This window comes from Mauremys reevesii, linkage group 5 (genome assembly GCF_016161935.1).
Source record: "Mauremys reevesii isolate NIE-2019 linkage group 5, ASM1616193v1, whole genome shotgun sequence".
Classification (NCBI taxonomy): Eukaryota; Metazoa; Chordata; order Testudines; family Geoemydidae; genus Mauremys; species Mauremys reevesii.
In genome coordinates this window covers 126,507,310-126,523,899 of record NC_052627.1, presented here as the reverse complement: position 1 = coordinate 126,523,899, position 16,590 = coordinate 126,507,310, and the positions used below count along the sequence as shown (strand labels likewise).

General features: G+C 45.4%; 1 gene segment (V, D, J or C); it reads left to right on the top strand.

Annotated features, from left to right (window-relative positions):
• The first annotated feature begins 469 nt into the window (after positions 1 to 469).
• On the top strand, positions 470 to 998 carry LOC120406878. The segment is given in 2 exon segments: positions 470 to 518; positions 613 to 998. Coding segments are annotated over 2 exon segments (435 nt in total).
• Positions 999 to 16,590: the final 15,592 nt, after the last annotated feature.

Below are 16,590 nucleotides of genomic sequence, written 5' to 3'. Positions count from 1 at the left end.
ATCATTTCATTCTCTTGGGGAAAATAAATCATCAGAACTTGTAATTTTTATTTTCCTAACTAAAGCAAGCAAATTGTAGGGAATCTCTAATGATTAAACATCAGTCTATTTTTACTGTATATACATTAGAAAATGCCAGTAAACATCTCTGGATTTCACAGAGTGTTTTAGTATAAAGTGCTAGAGTCACTTAATCTGCTGGATTATTTCCAATTAATAGGGAATGTGCACACATGGTTCCTGTGTTACCATTTCTCGTGCTTAATGAGAAAGATTGACATGCATCTGTTTCCTCCTGATAATAAAGCCCTGAAGCACACAGGAAGCTGTTGGGTATAATTTAGCCCATTCTCTGATTTACATATTTTTCCATATATGACAGTTAATAAATTCGAAAATTCTTCCCAGTGGCTATAAGCCATTGCTGCATTTTAACAATCAGCGTCAAAGAAACCGATCTAGAAGGACCATGATTTTACAAATGCATTTGCTCTGGCTGCTGTTCTCTGTGTTTGGAGGTAGGTAACACAGCTCTCTTCATTCATTGAACTTCTCACCACTTGTTTTGATAAGAGATTCAGGGAAAGGGTTTTTATTTCTCTCTTTTCCTAGAATCCAGCGGGCAGATTGTTATCACTCAGACACCTGCTTCTGTGACGGTGCTTCCAGGAGAGACGGTCACCATTCAGTGCAAGGCGTCCAGCTCCATGAGTTATGATATGCAATTGCATCTGTTTAAATCAGGACAAAATCCCAAACTCCTTATCTATAATGGAGACACCCGTTTCACCGGGGTCCCCGATCGATTCAGTGGTCGATACAGCGGCACTGACTTCACATTCACCATTAGCGGGGTGCAGGCTGATGATGAAGGTGACTACTACTGTCAGCAGGACAATAAAACCCCACTCACAGTGATACAACTCGATGCAAAAACCTCATTAGTGCTGCAGCCTGCTTGGCATGAAGCAGAAGGAAACAGCTGCAGTTGTATCTAAACCAATGGAGTTTAGGGAATGAAAAGTTTCTAATGAGAATTATCCTCACAATGGAGCCCTTCCATTGGACTTTCCGATTATTGGATTTATACAGCACTTTACAGCTTCAAAGCAGAGTACAAGCATTTACTCACTCGCTTCTACCCTGGACCCCTCTGAAATGTTGCCCTTTAATGTTATGAGGGATGGTGTTTTTTGTTTCATTGTAGCAGCATTACATGGGGCTCTTGACAGAAAATTGGGGCAGACAGAAACCTATTTTTCAACATTATTTCCAACATAAATGATCAATGTTGATCAAACTTTCAGTGTTGTATAAGTAATGTATCCTCCTGGTGTAACATTTTTCTACCTGGTTCTTTCTCTTCCCATCATGTCAAGTCTCAAACTAGTTTTGTCCCTGCCTGTTTTCAAGGGCTCTTTCTGCTGCCAAGATCAGTTTGCTCGTTTACTCTTCATTGCAGACAGCACTGAGCCCACAAAAGGGAATTCCCCTCTAGTCCCAGGAGAGTGCACAGGTGGCTCAGACTATGTTTGCTGCCTGCGAGACCTCTCCTTTCTCTTCTCATTTTCCTTCTCTCATATCTGTGTTCTTTCCCCACTTCCGACTCAGACCCGCTCTCCAGAACCTTTAGACACTTTGTATTGATTTTACATGGTGATCATTACCCTACTACTGTCACTGGACCATGACACCCCTACACATCTTAGCTGGTACCTTTAAAAGCTATGCTCAGCATGGCTACTTTCAGAGCAGTGACTGATTCTGTGCGTTGGGACCAGAGGAGTTAGGGGCCAGAGTCAAAATAATAAAAACAAAAACAAACCCCAAATAATTAAACAAACAAACAACAATAACAATTAAAAATATTTTTTGGAAAAAAGAACAAATGGCCACGGAGAGATTAATTTTACTGTAATCTGGCCTCATTTCAATTCTTCCATTCTCACTCATCTCTTCCAAAGCTCATTCTGAGTGGTGAATGTCCTATAAATATGAGAGATTTAAAAATCTGTGATAATTAAGCTGAACCCAATTATCACCACTAGAAGGCACCATGGGAACATTAATTCTCCCAGCAAGACAGTGTGTACATGGCTAACCACCAATGGGTAGTAGACACATTACAGGCATCATGCAGCCAAATAAGATCAAAGGTGATATGCATCATGAAACACAAAGAGCGACGGTTAGATCAATCCATTTCTTTGCATTATGTTACAGCATTAAACATTGAGAGTCGGATGTACCGAAGCACTCAGCCCTGGCCTACCTTCTCTGTTTGACATCAATGGGAGTTTTCCCAGTGACTTCAATGGGAGCAGAGTTAGGCCCATGTGGGCACTTTTGACAACCCCAACTTTGATTTCAGGGGATGTGTTCTGTGACACCTGATTTCACCATAGCAATGTTACCACCAGATCCCTTCTCAGCACTCACTAAGCACAAGACGACAAGAGCAAAACGCTGAAAATCTAACAATAAGAGTGGGTTTCATTTTTAAATTCATTTGCCTAAGTTCATCACAGACTTTGGGAGGTGGGGGTTGGTTGATATCTCTGGGTGGTGTGGGAAGGTGTGCTGGGGGAAAGACAAATTCATTCATTGCTGGATTTCACTTCTGTGCTTGTAAATGAAAATGTCCCTGCTATGTTCGAGAGACAAGGTGGGTGAGGTGATATCTTTTATTGGACCAACTTCTGTTGGTGAGAGTGACAAGTTTGTCTCTCTAATATCCTGGATTGGGACTGACATGGCTTGAACAACACTGCAAACCTGAGTTTTTAGACAAACTCACCTGAGAAGGGAAGAGAGCAAAGCATCACATGAGAGAAGGAAATGCGGCTCCTGTCTCTGCTGTTGCAGTTCAGCTATTGGTATGTGCCAGACATCGACAGGCCAATCAGCATAGAGAGCAGCTCCCAGCCTCCTCTAACCTGTGCTGGGCCCATGCAGCATGGAGTAGTTACCTCTTTCCGGCAGCCCCAACTCTGCTGTACCCAACAGAAATTATGCACAACTCATAGTCTGTCCCCTGAGGACTAATACTCCCCAATTTGTCATCCTGTGTCCTTGTTTACATCATTGCAATGTGTGCGCCAAACACTGCTCTGCACACTCAGTAGAGATTTCTACCCCTTGTCACTCACTTGGCACAGGTGTAAATGACAGCAGAGGAGCAAGGCAGAGGAGATCCAGGCTCCAAGGGTAAAGATTATCTTAACATTCAGTACAAGACTAATCTTTGTGAGACAATAAGCCCCGAGGTTTCCACTGGTGTACGTGTATGAGTGAAGCACAATATACTTAGAGCAGAAACAGCTGACATGTGATTCTGATCTCAGAGCCGCTCATGCTTTGCATATGCCAATACACTGGAACTCCACATGCATGTGACGCCAAAGCAGTGTCTGCCCAGAAGTATAGCTGGGGCAGGATCCTTCCCTCTTCCAAAAGCGCATTAGGTTAGATACAACCATTCAATGCACTTGGGCTTCAAGATCTCATACGCAGAACACAGTTGTTCCTATCAGCTAGAAACATTCCTCACTCTACTGACTAAGGAACAATCTTGCCAGGTGCTGAGCAACAAATACTGACTGTTGTGACCTGAGCTGTTGAAGAGTGATTTGATGACAGGGCACTTGAAACACAAATTTAGTTCCAAAGATTCAGAAGCTTCACAATGAACATCTACATCACTGCTATGAGCACACGAAGCACTGAGTTTTCAAGAATATTTTGGTTTTTTAAGGCCTACTCCTTTATCACTGATATCAACAGACATTTTAGCATTGGGTTCAACAGGAGCTGGTCCTTACTGAGCAATGAAACTGGATCTAATGAGCACACAGTACAAGCCAGTTAGAATTGGATCAGGCATCCATAAGCCAGGGACTTTCATATAAGGAAATATAGTCTAAAGCTGAGCTAACGATCTACTTAAAAGAGTTAATGATCTATACTCATGCTATAGAAGGAGGATCAGATGATGGATAAGGAAATGTATCAGCAAATATGGTCATTCATATCGTGATGATCAAAAGCCCACCGGTCAATTAATACGTGCTGTGCTGTCTTGAGCTAGGAAAAACGTGTTGAAATCATTGGGATATTTGCCTAAGTTCCAGCTGTGGACTGGACCCTTTCTAAGCAGAGCAACTATTTTCCATACCCATCTTTTGTGCAGTAGATTGGAAGCTGTTGGAGGCATGGCCCATCTCTTCCCATTTGTTTTGTAAAAGCAATCTGGCAGTCTAGGCTCTTCTATGGCACCTTTCCCCATGGTATCTGAGCCCCTTCAGAAATGTTGCACTGCATATGACGATTAAGCCCATTAAGCTCAATGCAAGTCTTTTCATTAACATCCCTGGGCAATGGCGGGGAGAAGAGGGAGGCCCATTCTCCTTGATGACCACGAATATTGTCTTGTTTGCAAAAAGATGCCAGTTATTGTCTTGAGGACACAATGTACATTCTGTTCCTATTAACTGATTCTATTTGGAAAATTAAATCATCAGAACTTGGATGTTTTATTTTTCTACTTTAAAGTATCAAGCCCAAGATTTACAACAGAATCATTGAGGTATATCGAAAATCTTCCTATCGGATATGGGGATGTCTCATGGTATCTGAGTATTGAACATTCAGAGTCACCAAATCTACTAAATGATTCCCATTTACACAGTAACATGCACACATGCCTGCGTTAAAAGTTGGTCATCCTTGGTGATGCTGACAGTGACATGCATCGGTTTCCTCTTGCTAAAACAGCCATGAAGTAGACAGGAAGCCTCAAACATTATTCTGCCGCCCCGCATATTTACATATCTTTCCATATATAACCATTAAAAAGAGCTATAGTTCTGCTGTGTAGTTATAAACCTCTGCTGCAGTTAAATAATATTGGGCAGTGCCACAAATAAAGCAGCAAGATGATTTTACAAATGTATTCGATTTGTCTCCTCTTTTCCATGTTTGAAGGTAGGCAGCACAGACATCTTACTATCCAAACTTTAAGGTTGTTATTTCAAAACCAGATTCATTAAAAGGCTTTTTCTTTCTCTCACTTTCCTAGAATCCATCGGGCAGATTAATGATATGCAATTATACCTGTTTAAATTGGGACAACATCCCGATTCAGTGGTCGATACAGCGGCACTGACTTCACATTCACCATTACTGCACAGTGATACAGTTCAGCAAACACATGGTGAAGCAGAAGGAAGGGTGCTGGCTGTTTCTAACCCAGCTGTAATGTAACAAATGACTGGAGTTAGATTTTTTGATTCATTCAGCTTGTTTGGAAATCATTCTTTTTTGGTGAGAGAACTGGCAGGGACAGAATCTCTCAGGGCACTGAGATACACGTGGTGCTTATTCCATACCACCCTATTCCCTACCAGTGAGAACATTTTGGCCCAAAATTTCAGTGGTGTTTTTTAATGCCCAGCTGTCCACACTTTTAGGTTCATTTGTAACCTCACATTCATTCCAAAGCTATACCTTATACCAATCTCACAAATGTACCTATAATGCTTGGGGAGCGCATTGTGGATGTGAAACTGACAGAAAGAACATTTAGAGTTTAGATACTTTCAGGGGCGGGCGGATGATTCTGATCTCAAATCAGACATGTTCTTCCTGCCCCAAGACACTGGAACTTTATATACACATTTCAGGCAGAAGTGTATATTGAGGCACATACATATCTTTAGTGCACAGGAGCTCAAAGATCCCAAGCATAGAAAATGGCTGCTCTTCAGAGTTAGACATATTCTTCCTTTTAATGATGAAAGGCTCAATCTTTTCAGATGCTGAGCACATCCTACTGGATAATGGATGCCCACAGACACACTGAATCAGTGGCCTGTGCCATTGAAGAGCGAAATAAGCCCATTTAATATGAGCTCAGCATTGACTATAACATGCGTGGAGGTTGCAGTTTCTGCCCTCCTTTGGGATTAATTTAATTCTAACTATGGACATAAAGCATGTGGAGCTTTTACAGCAGCAAATCTCTTGGATGCTATTTCTGATTTTAAAAATGAAATTCTCAGCTGACACTGAAATTGCAGGGAACCCCTAGCTCCCATACCGCAGACAGTGCTTCCAATCCCTACACAGGGAGGTTTAGAATATCCTGTCCTATTTTTTTCTGGACAAATCTGAATATATCAGCACTGTACAGCCAGAGTTGTTTCTCTCTCAAGCATTCCCATCTATGACTCAATCTGATGTTAGGAGACCCACTGATGTCTTGATGCACTGGGACGACTCCTGTGCTTAAAGCTAAGTGTGTGCTACCAGGCTCTACTGGATGAGGGTCAGATGAAGAATGAGAACTTTCTATTGATTTCAATAGGACTAAAGTTAAGGATGGTTACACATACTTTGCTGGAATAGTGATTAGTCAGAGTGATTAGTACCTGAGCCATCTTCCTATGGTTTCTTATATGTGTGATGCTACTGAAACTCACATGTACCTGCTTCCTCTTGACAATATAGCCATGAAGCAATCAAAAAGCCTGCAGAGCCTAATTTAGATCAGCCTGAGATTTGCATCCTGTTCCAAATGGCATATAATAACCCCCAAATCCTTCTAATACAACGACATCCAGGACTGATAATTACTGACTAGATCATTTCTTCATGCAGAGGCAAATCCAGCGAACAACCCCCATCCATATTGTTCCTCCAGTCAGCTGGCTGAGACCCAGCAGTTGCAAGTTTGCACAATGTAACTGACTCAGAAGTTACCATCCAGTTTTAGTTGCCAAGGTTTACAACCTTTGGTGTTTTGCTTTGCTCCTAGGATTCACATTAACCTACAACTGCAAGTAACCCAGAGAAAAGAACCTGTGGGAATTCCCTGCTTTTTTAGTGTGACCTGAATGTAAACGAACAGGAACAAAGAATGTAGGCAATACATACAGGATGGGGAAGTCTATCCTGGGAAGTGGATCTGGCACTGACAACACATTCACAATCAGCAGGGTTGAGAATGCAGGTGCTGGAGATTATTATGGCCAGCAGCACAACTTCTCACACACACAGTGATAAAGAGCGACACAAAACCTCCCTGCAGTTGTTGAAGTTCTGTAAAATCTGGGACTTTTGATTATATATTTAAGTGCCAGGGAACTTTAATGGCACCAGATTCACTGCACAGAGCAGAGGCGGGATGGTGTCTTAGAGCTAGAACGTGTATTTTGATTCCACTCTCAGTCCGCACATACTTGGCACCAAGACATGGAACTACATATTCACTGGGGGCAGGAGCAGCCTCCACCCAAACATAAAGTGGGCCGAGACCCCTCTCTCCTCCAAATACCACATTGGAGCAGACAGATGTCTAAGGCCTGGTCTACACTAGGACTTTAATTCGAATTTATCAGCGTTAATTCGAACTAACCGCTCAACCGTCCACACCAGGAAGCCATTTAATTGAGGCTCTTTCCCGGCAGGTGGAGTTTGGTGTGGATGCTAATCGAACCAGTTCACCACTCTGTTGACGCTCTGGACAGCATTCCGAGCTTGGATTCTCTGGCCAGCCACACAGGAAATGAAATTTGAATTCATTTTCCTGTCTGGGCGGTTTGAATCTGACGTTCTGGTTGCACATCGGGCGGCACCTGCAACGATGCAGAGCTCTCCAGCAGAGGAGTCCGGGCAATCCCAGAATAGAAAGAGGTCCCCAGCATGGAGTGACCGGGAAGTCCAGGATCTGATCGCTGTGTGGGGCGAGAGTCTGTGCTCGAGCTGCGCTCCAACAAGCAGGTCTCTAAAGCCATGAAAGACAAAGGATACAGCCGGGATGCGATGCAGTGCGCGTGAAAGTGAAGGACCTAAGACAAGGGTATCAAAAGTCAGAGCCCCAGACATGCCGCTTCTACGAGGCACTGCATGCCATTCTAGGTGGGTCTGCCACCAGTGCCCCACCAGTGACGGTGGACTCCGAGGACGGAATAGTGTACGACAGTTCCCCTCCCTGTTCGCCGATGGGGAAGATGAGGAAGGGTCTTTAGAGGACGGCGCAGGCGACATCGAACCCACTCCCGCTTTCCCTGACAGCCAGGATCTCTTCATCACCCTCACAGAGATCCCCTACCAACCGTCCCGTTAACCAGGACTCGGAATCAGGGGAAGGATCAGGCGTAAGTGCTACAAACAGGGAAACATTTATTTTTTAAGAAACAGGGATTTATATAAAAATAGAAATACTATATAAACATTTTTAAATATGAAACTAAACAAACAGCAGGTCTACACAAACAGCAATGGAGCAATAGTCCTCTGGGGATATTTCAAAAAGCTCTCAGAGAGCAGCTGGAAAAGCCTCAGCAAGAGGTTTCTTGGGAGAGGTGCTTTATTGGGTGCCACACTCTTCCCGCCATGCCATCCTCAGGTAGAGGGGGACCATCGCCTGAGGATGGCAGCGTAGGGTCCTGGTCTGTGCAGGGCTTCTATTAACATCCGCTCTCTCTGTGTGCGCCTGACACGCCTCAGGGTGATGTCGTTGTGGAAGTGCTGCATCTAATTAGTGGAATTAGTGTACTGTTACTATTGTGCATGGTAGACTTTTACTTTGCATAAGAATGACCCTCGCTTAACAGAGTTTTGCTTTGCATAAGAATGACCCTCGCTTAACAGAGTTTTACTTTGCATAAGAATGACCCTCGCTAACAGCCACGTGTTGCAGGCCTCAGAGGAAAAGCATACAGGGTCTTTCGCGGTCACTGGCGGGAGATGTAACGCTCATCTTTTCTGCTTTGCACATTGCCTCCAGCAGGAGAGCACAGCTAAGCACTATCTGATAAGCAGTCTGTACTGTAAGGCTTACCAGGACTTTGTGCAAGAGGATGCAGCTGTCTCTCCGCTATCCAGTGCAATCGCGCGCCAATGAGAGCGTATTCCGAAATCTCGGACTAGTTCCGAGATCTCCTGAGACTTGGTTCCCTGTTTGGTCTTCTTAACTGAAAATGACTAGACTGTGTTTACTGTTGGCAAACATGTATTTGTTCAAGGAAATCACCTACTTTTTCGCATCACACAGCTTCGCTCCTTCACGGACTGCCCGCCATGAGGCTGGCTCAGATTAGAAAAGACAAGGGACGACATGTTCCAGGAACTGATGGCCAGCTCCAGAGCGGAGGCGGCAGAGCAGAGACAGTCGAGGGAGAGCCTGTGTCAGCAGCATCGCACACACCTAGAACGGGAGGATAGGTGGCGGCAGGAAGACCAGCAGGCGACTCAAACGCTGCTTGGTCTAATGAGGAGCAAACGGACACGCTCCGGCGCCTTGTAGATGTTCTGCAAGACCACAGGCAGGAGGAGAGAGCCCCTGCAGTGCATCTGCAACCGCCCTCCAACGCCAAGAAGTCCTGTCCCCCTCACCCAAAGTGACAAGAAGGAGGGGCGGTAGGGGCCGTGAGAACTGTCACTGCACCGCAGCAGAGCGCTAATGTACAAGACACCTCTCGTGCTGTAAATTTGTAGAAGTTCTTCCCTTACAGGATCACCCAGTCCCAAATCCAAGTTTCAACCTCCCACTGTGTATAACATTATTAAAAGCGGTTTGCTGTTACTCTCTGTTTTGTCAGAAGACTTTGTGGGGGGGGGGGGATTTTTAATTACAGTGCATAGCCCACATTACCAGGGTACAGACTTGGGGGCAGGGTCAACTGCAGGGCACACACAGACTGCAGTCACTAGGCACCAGGGACAGTCTGTGTGGTGTATGCTGCCCCGGGTCTTTCCTTGATGTGTAGGGTCCTGGTGCCTGACATCCCCGAATGTAAAGGCAGGCTTCCCTTCACATGCATTTGGACCGTAGTCACGATCCTCCCCGGTGCCCCGAGCCCCAAAAAGAGACCTCATCCAGGGGCAGATACTCACCCTTCCCCCACACCCCTCACCCCTTCCAACGCCCAAACCCACAGCCGTCATGGTAACCCCAAACCAAGGACGGCACCCCACGCCCCATCCAGCAAACCCACCCATCAGTGCACACCTTAACCAGCACAGAATGCTTCCATGTTTCAACGAAGAAACAGAAATGCAAAGTCAACGAAAGATTTATTATTAATTACTAAAACATGTCCTTAGTTTTAAAACGTCCTTGTGAAGTGGGGAAAACTTGGTTTATGAGCAGGCTCTCTTAAAATCAAGTGGACAGTCACAGGTTACCCTGCTTTCAAAGCCTCCCTGATGCATATCGCTTCCCGCTGGGATATTCTCTCAGCACGGGTGTCTGGCTGATCATAAACAGCAGCCAGGCGATTTGCCTCAACCTCCCAAGCGGCCAAAAAGGTCTCGCCCTTGCTCTCACAGAGATTGTGGAGCACACAGCAAGCAGCAATAACTACGGGGATATTCTTTTCGCTGATGTCCGAGCGAGTCAGTAAGGTCCGCCATCTCCCTTGAGGCACACTCCACCACCATTCTGCACTTGCTCAGCCGATAGTTGAAGAGTTCCTTTTCAGTGTCCAAGGCGCCTGTATAGGGCTTCATGAGCCAGGGCATTAGCGGGTAGGCCGGGTCCCCGAGGATCACTGTAGGCATCTGCACATCCCCAACCGTTATTTTGTGGTCCGGGAAGAAAGTGCCTGCCTGGAGGCGTCTAAACAGACCAGAGTTCCTGAACACATGAACCTTGCCCGCCCACCCGACGTTGATGTTGGTAAAACGTCCCCTATGGTCCACCACAGCTTGCAGCACCATTGAAAAGTAGCCCTTTCGGTTAATGTACTCGCTGGCCTGGTGGGCTGGTGCCAGGATAGGGATGTGAGTCCCATCTATAGCCCCACCGCAGTTTGGGAATCCCATCGCGCGAAGCCATCTATGATGACCTGGACATTTCCGACAGTCACTACCTTTGAGAGCAGTTGCTCAACGATTGCGTGGGCTACTTGAATGACAGCAATCCCCACGGTAGATTTGCCCACGCCAAAGTGGTTCGCTACTGACCGGTAGCTGTCTGGCGTGGCAAGTTTCCAGAGGGCTATGGCCACTCGCTTCTGCACAGTCAGGGCTGCTCGCATCCTTGTGTCCTGGCGCTTCAGGGCAGGGGACAGCAAGTCACACAGTTCAAGGAAAGTGTCCCGCATCCTGAAGTTTCGCAGCCACTCTGTGTCATCCCAGACCTGCAGCACTATGCGGTCCCACCAGTCTGTGCTTGTTTCCCGGGCCCAGAATCGCCACACCATGAACTTGACCCATTGCCACCATGATCTCCACTGCCCGGCGTACCCTGCTTTCTGAGAGGTCTGCGCCACTCTCCTCACCGTGCTGCCGGAGCCTCCTCGCCCGGTTTCTCAGCATCTGACTGTGGAAGAGGTGGACGATAACGTGCGAGGAGTTGACAACGGCCATAAGTGCAGCGATGATCGCAGCGGGCTCCATGCTCGCAGTGCTGTGGCGTCCGCGCTGTAACCGACCAGAGAAGCGCGAACAGATTTCCGCCGGCACTTTCAAGGAAGAGAGGAGGCGGGATTGACGGTTCAATGACGACACATTTTCCCCCAGCATGCATTGAAATCAATGGGCAGCGGAACTGTGGGATAGCTTCCCACAGTGCACCGCTTCCAAAGTCGAAGCTGGCCCCGTGAATGTGGACTCAGAAGTTCGAATTTGTGTATTTAGTATGGATACACAAATTCGACTTATTAAGGTCGAATCCACAAATTCGACTTAAGTAGATTCGAAATAGTCCTGTAGTGTAGACAAGCCCTAATGCACATGGGTTTGGAGAATACAGGACACATCCGCTCAATCGCCCCCATATAGGACAGGGCTTCTCCCCTGGATTTGAAATAGGCCTCATTGTACTGACTCAGAGTGACCTTGCCAGCTGCTGAGCCCCTTCTGCCAGAGGAGCATCCTCAAAAAGTGACCCTGTGGTTTTCAGGCATGATTCGAAGATGTATAAAGTGGAAACAGGACTTATGTTGAAATGTGGAACACCTTCATGCTACAGTGTACTCTAAACACCTACCCAGCGGCTATAGGAGAGTAACACACAGGACTGTCTCTTTTCAACTAGTATTGGTTATTTATGTCCTGCTTTTTGCCCTCTGTGGGAGTTTTACCATTGGCTTTGTTAGGAAAAGGCACAGGTGCTCACTGAGCGATGGAATTTGATCCAATGGGTGCAGACAGTAAAGCAGTTTAGAAAGGGGATCAGGCTCCCATACACTGGGTTTCGTATAAGAGAAGCACAGTGAAGAGATGAGAGAATGTGAATCCAAAATCAGCCAAATCACGTTCTTTGCGATGACCAGCACAATAAGGGTGAGGTGGCTCTAGTAATGCATGTGCAAATATGCACCTTCTCATCTTGCTAACTTGAGAACTGATTATTACAAGACCTCCTGTCTTGACTCAGGCAAATTTCCCATTCCAACAGTGTCAGAACTGCAGGATCAGGTCCTCTGCAAGTAAAGCCACTTATTCTCATGCACCAACTTGCATGCATCTCTCACAGATTCAGTTATAATGCCTGTGGGCGTAGAGATCTGTGCAAAATCCTGGCCTCATTGCAGTCAATGATAGTTTTGCTATTGACTTCAATAGATTCAGGATTTCACCCCATGTTTATGTGCAGCGTTTGTACATTTTTGTGCAGTGACCAGCATAACAGAGTCTTGCTCCTTGACTGCAGCTCCTAGGTGCTACCACAATAGAAATAATAATGTGTTTCTAATAATACTGTAAAGCACTTAGCACACTTTGGATGCTGTCAAATGAATCAATATCTCTATATCTATATCAGCAACTCTATTATCTAGGTCCTTCCATGGTGCCCATTACCATTGTATCTGTGCACCTTCCATCTCAATATACATCTTTGTCTGCACATTATCTATAATATCCTAGGGCCTATGATCTGCACAAAACAACTATTAATTTTTGTCTGTTTTGTGAGGCAGACTCTGCACTTATTTGCACTAATATAATTTCTATTTTGCAACATACATCTTCATTTATGGTGTGACTTCAGGATTCAGCTGATTCTGATGTAAGCTATCACATTATTGAACAAGATCAAATTATAGAGAATCCTCAGTTATCGCACAGACAGAGCTTGCTCTTCAGACTTTCAATTGCATTGAAATCCCCACATGAATTTTGTGGCTTTATGAATACATTTCAATATTATAATTACCTATTAACTGAATTAAGAACATGTGGACACATTACTCATTATAGTTTCTTACGGGTGATGCTAGTGAGGAAACATACCTCTGTTTCCCCCGGATAATATAGCTATGGTGTACACAGGAAGCCAGCTGAGCATCATTAAGTCCAGCCTCAGATTTACATATCTTTCCATAAGTGATATTTAAGACACTCCAAAAGTCATCACACTAGTTATAAACCTTTGGTGAATTTTAGCAGCAACGGAGAAAAAATTGAAGACAGACCATGGTTTTGCAAATATATTTGATTTGGCTCCTCTTTTCCATGTTTGAAGGTAGGTCGCCCAGCCATCTTCTTTTCTGAACTCTAAAGCAGAACCTTTTAAAAGAGATTCACTAAAAGGCTGCTTATTTCTCCCTTTTCCAGAATCCAGCGGGCAGATTGTTATCACTCAGACACCTGCTTCTGTGACGGTGCTTCCAGGAGACACGGTCACCATTCAGTGCAAGGCGTCCAGTTCTGTTAGTTATGAGATGAACTTTTATCAGTTAAAAACAGGAGCGGTTCCCAAGCTCCTCATTTATGATGGCTCTAGCCGCTTCACAGGGGTCCCCGATCGATTCAGTGGTAGTTACAGTGGCACTGACTTCACATTCACTATTAGAAACGTGCAGGCTGAAGATGCAGGAGAATACTATTGTGGGCAAGATAACAGCTACCCTCTCACAGTGATACAGTTCAGTATAAAAACCTCTTCAGTGCCACTGCACACACCATGCAGTGTAAAGCAGAAGGAAGCAGCTGTGTATGTATCAGTCTGGCTGGAAAGTAACCTTTAAAATGTTATTGGTTTAACTGGACTCTCAAATGTTTTAGATTCAGTCCTGTTACAGTATTTGTGGGTAAAGTTATTTTTCAGTAACTCAGCTGGTGGGGTCAGGAATTCTCCAGGCAGTAGCTGAAATGCAGAAGCCAATCCCTCTGTTATATAATCCACTCAGTGTCCTGTAAGCAGCACCTCAGGGCCTTTTTTTAAGAAAAATAATTTTCATTGACTTTTTCAGAAGCACCTCAATCAGTAATTCCCTCTGTACAAGTACACACGTGTAACATATTCCTGGCACAGAAACTGCAGGGCCAGTGCACGTCTGGGGAGGGATGACTGGGAAAGAGGCAGGATTCAGAGGTCGGAACCTTCATTACATGACTCCATTGGCTACCAACCCTGCTGAGGTTTTGTGCTGCTTTCCCAATCCCTTTGAGAGCCACAGGCCTGGGACTGCAGCATCAGCAGACGGGCTGCAGAACTGTGTACACCTTGCCTGTCCTTTGGGAGCTAGATTCCCTCCCTTGCCCAGCTTTCAACAGTCTGTGTTGAAGTCTGAAAAATTACAAATGGGTTCACACCTTGTTTTATGATGGCAGCACCTAGAGGCACCACTGTGCAAGGTGCTGTACATGCAGATAGTAAAGTAAGAGCCAGTCAGATAATTTTTCAGAATCATCGTCATAATTTCTATCTGTGCCCACACCTGGGTTCCAGATCCCTTTCACACAGCAACAATCCTCTTATTAACGTTTCCTGAACCATGGATATTAACACTGCTTTCCTCTCAGATGGCATGGGCTCAGGGCCATGGAAGGCCCCAGAAGAATGTTTCCATGTGATTCAACTGCATGGAGATGATCAACTGCAGAGCCGGTGTTTACATGAGGGGAATTGGAGCCAAATTGGGTTGGAACTACCCCTGTGAGAACATGAATTTACTGTAGATGGTGTGTGGTGTGGTGGGGTTGCAGGGCTGGAATATCACCTGTAGATTGTCCAGGGGTCTGTGCCCACCCTGACTGTAAGGATGGATTCTGCCCCAGATCCCAACTCTCCAGCATTTCACTCCATCCATCTTCTTCACTCAGGAGTGAGCTCTGATGTAGACCTGAGAGATCTTCTTCCAGCCTCCATCTCCATAGCAACCAAGATGCCACATTCAGCTGCTCAAGTCCTGTCAGAAGTGAAATGTGGGTGAGGGAAGGGGAGTAAGGGATGGGGCCACAGCCTGTAATGCAGGTGAAGGGGAATGTGTGTAGTAGGCAGCAGAGGCTGGGGGTTTGGGGGAGGGGGAGAGTCATGTGAAGGGGCAATGGGGGCATTTGGGGAGGTTGATGAGGTTGCCTCTGAACCAAGGCTCCACGTTTCTTACAAAATTAATTCCCGGGGAGCTTCTGGCAGCTCTAGGCAGAGAAACAGTTATTTCAACAACCTGATTTCACTTGAGCATCTGACTTAAGTTGGGGGGGGGAGGGTTAAAGTGCCCTCTGCACTCCTCTGGCAGGGGGAAATCCTCTGCATAGCCACGGCAATTCTCTGCACGGAACAAGGTTAGCAAATGTCCCTTGATAACAGAATTTTCTCTCCTATTTAGAGCTAAACCACAACATCCGATTACAGGGATCACTCACTGTAAGGAAACAGACAGTGCTTCGAATTCTTTATTGGGAATTCTTCCCTCAGTATGTGGGGTTCATTGTAACTCCATCACTAGGTAGCTGGGCACATACCCATCTACACTGAGCCACGCCCGAACTGCTGTTGCCCTTGGCTCCTCTCACCGGCTCTTTCTCACTGTTTGGTAGATCCACTGTTGCAACTTCCCGTAACTAAACTAGGGCTGAATTAGGGCTCCTTGCGCCAGGGAATCACCTTCATCACTGCGTTTGGACAATGCCTACCACTATGAGGGGCCTGTCCTGAGTGGAGCTTCTAGTTGCTATCGTAACACAAACAATAGCAATACTAATGCTTTAGGAACCGAGCACAGTGTCTCAGTGCCCCACATACTGAGTTAATGCTGCATTTACTTCATATGAGGTAAATAACTTATCACTGATGGGACAGTTACTAATGTTGAAGTTATTGGGATTCACAGATGTCTGTTTCCTTTTGAAAGTACAGGTCTGAAGTACACAGGAAACCAGCTGAGCCTAACGAGGCCAGCTGCAGATTTACATATCTTTCCATAAAGAGATTTCAATGTATTTCTTAAATAATGCTGAGTGGTTAGCAGCCTTGGATTCATTTGACACATCACCGAAGACACACCAGAGACGCAGCATGGTTTTACACATATATCTGGTCTGGCTGTTTTGCCTCTTCAGTGAAGGTAAGTGGTAAATTTTAAAAGCTTATTGTTTTAACTCTGCTGTTTCAAAATGATAGTCACTAAAAGCTTCTAATTTCTCCCATTTCTAGGCTCAGAAGGACTCATTGTGATAACTCAGACACCCCTGGTCTCCGCATTTCCAGGAGAGCCAGTCAGTTTTCAATGCAAGGCTGACAGTAACGTTAATGATGAAATGAATCTATATCTATTCAGATCAGGAGAAGTTCCCAAGACCATCATCTATCATGCAACTAACCGCTTCCCAGGGGTCCCAGATCGGTTTCGTGGT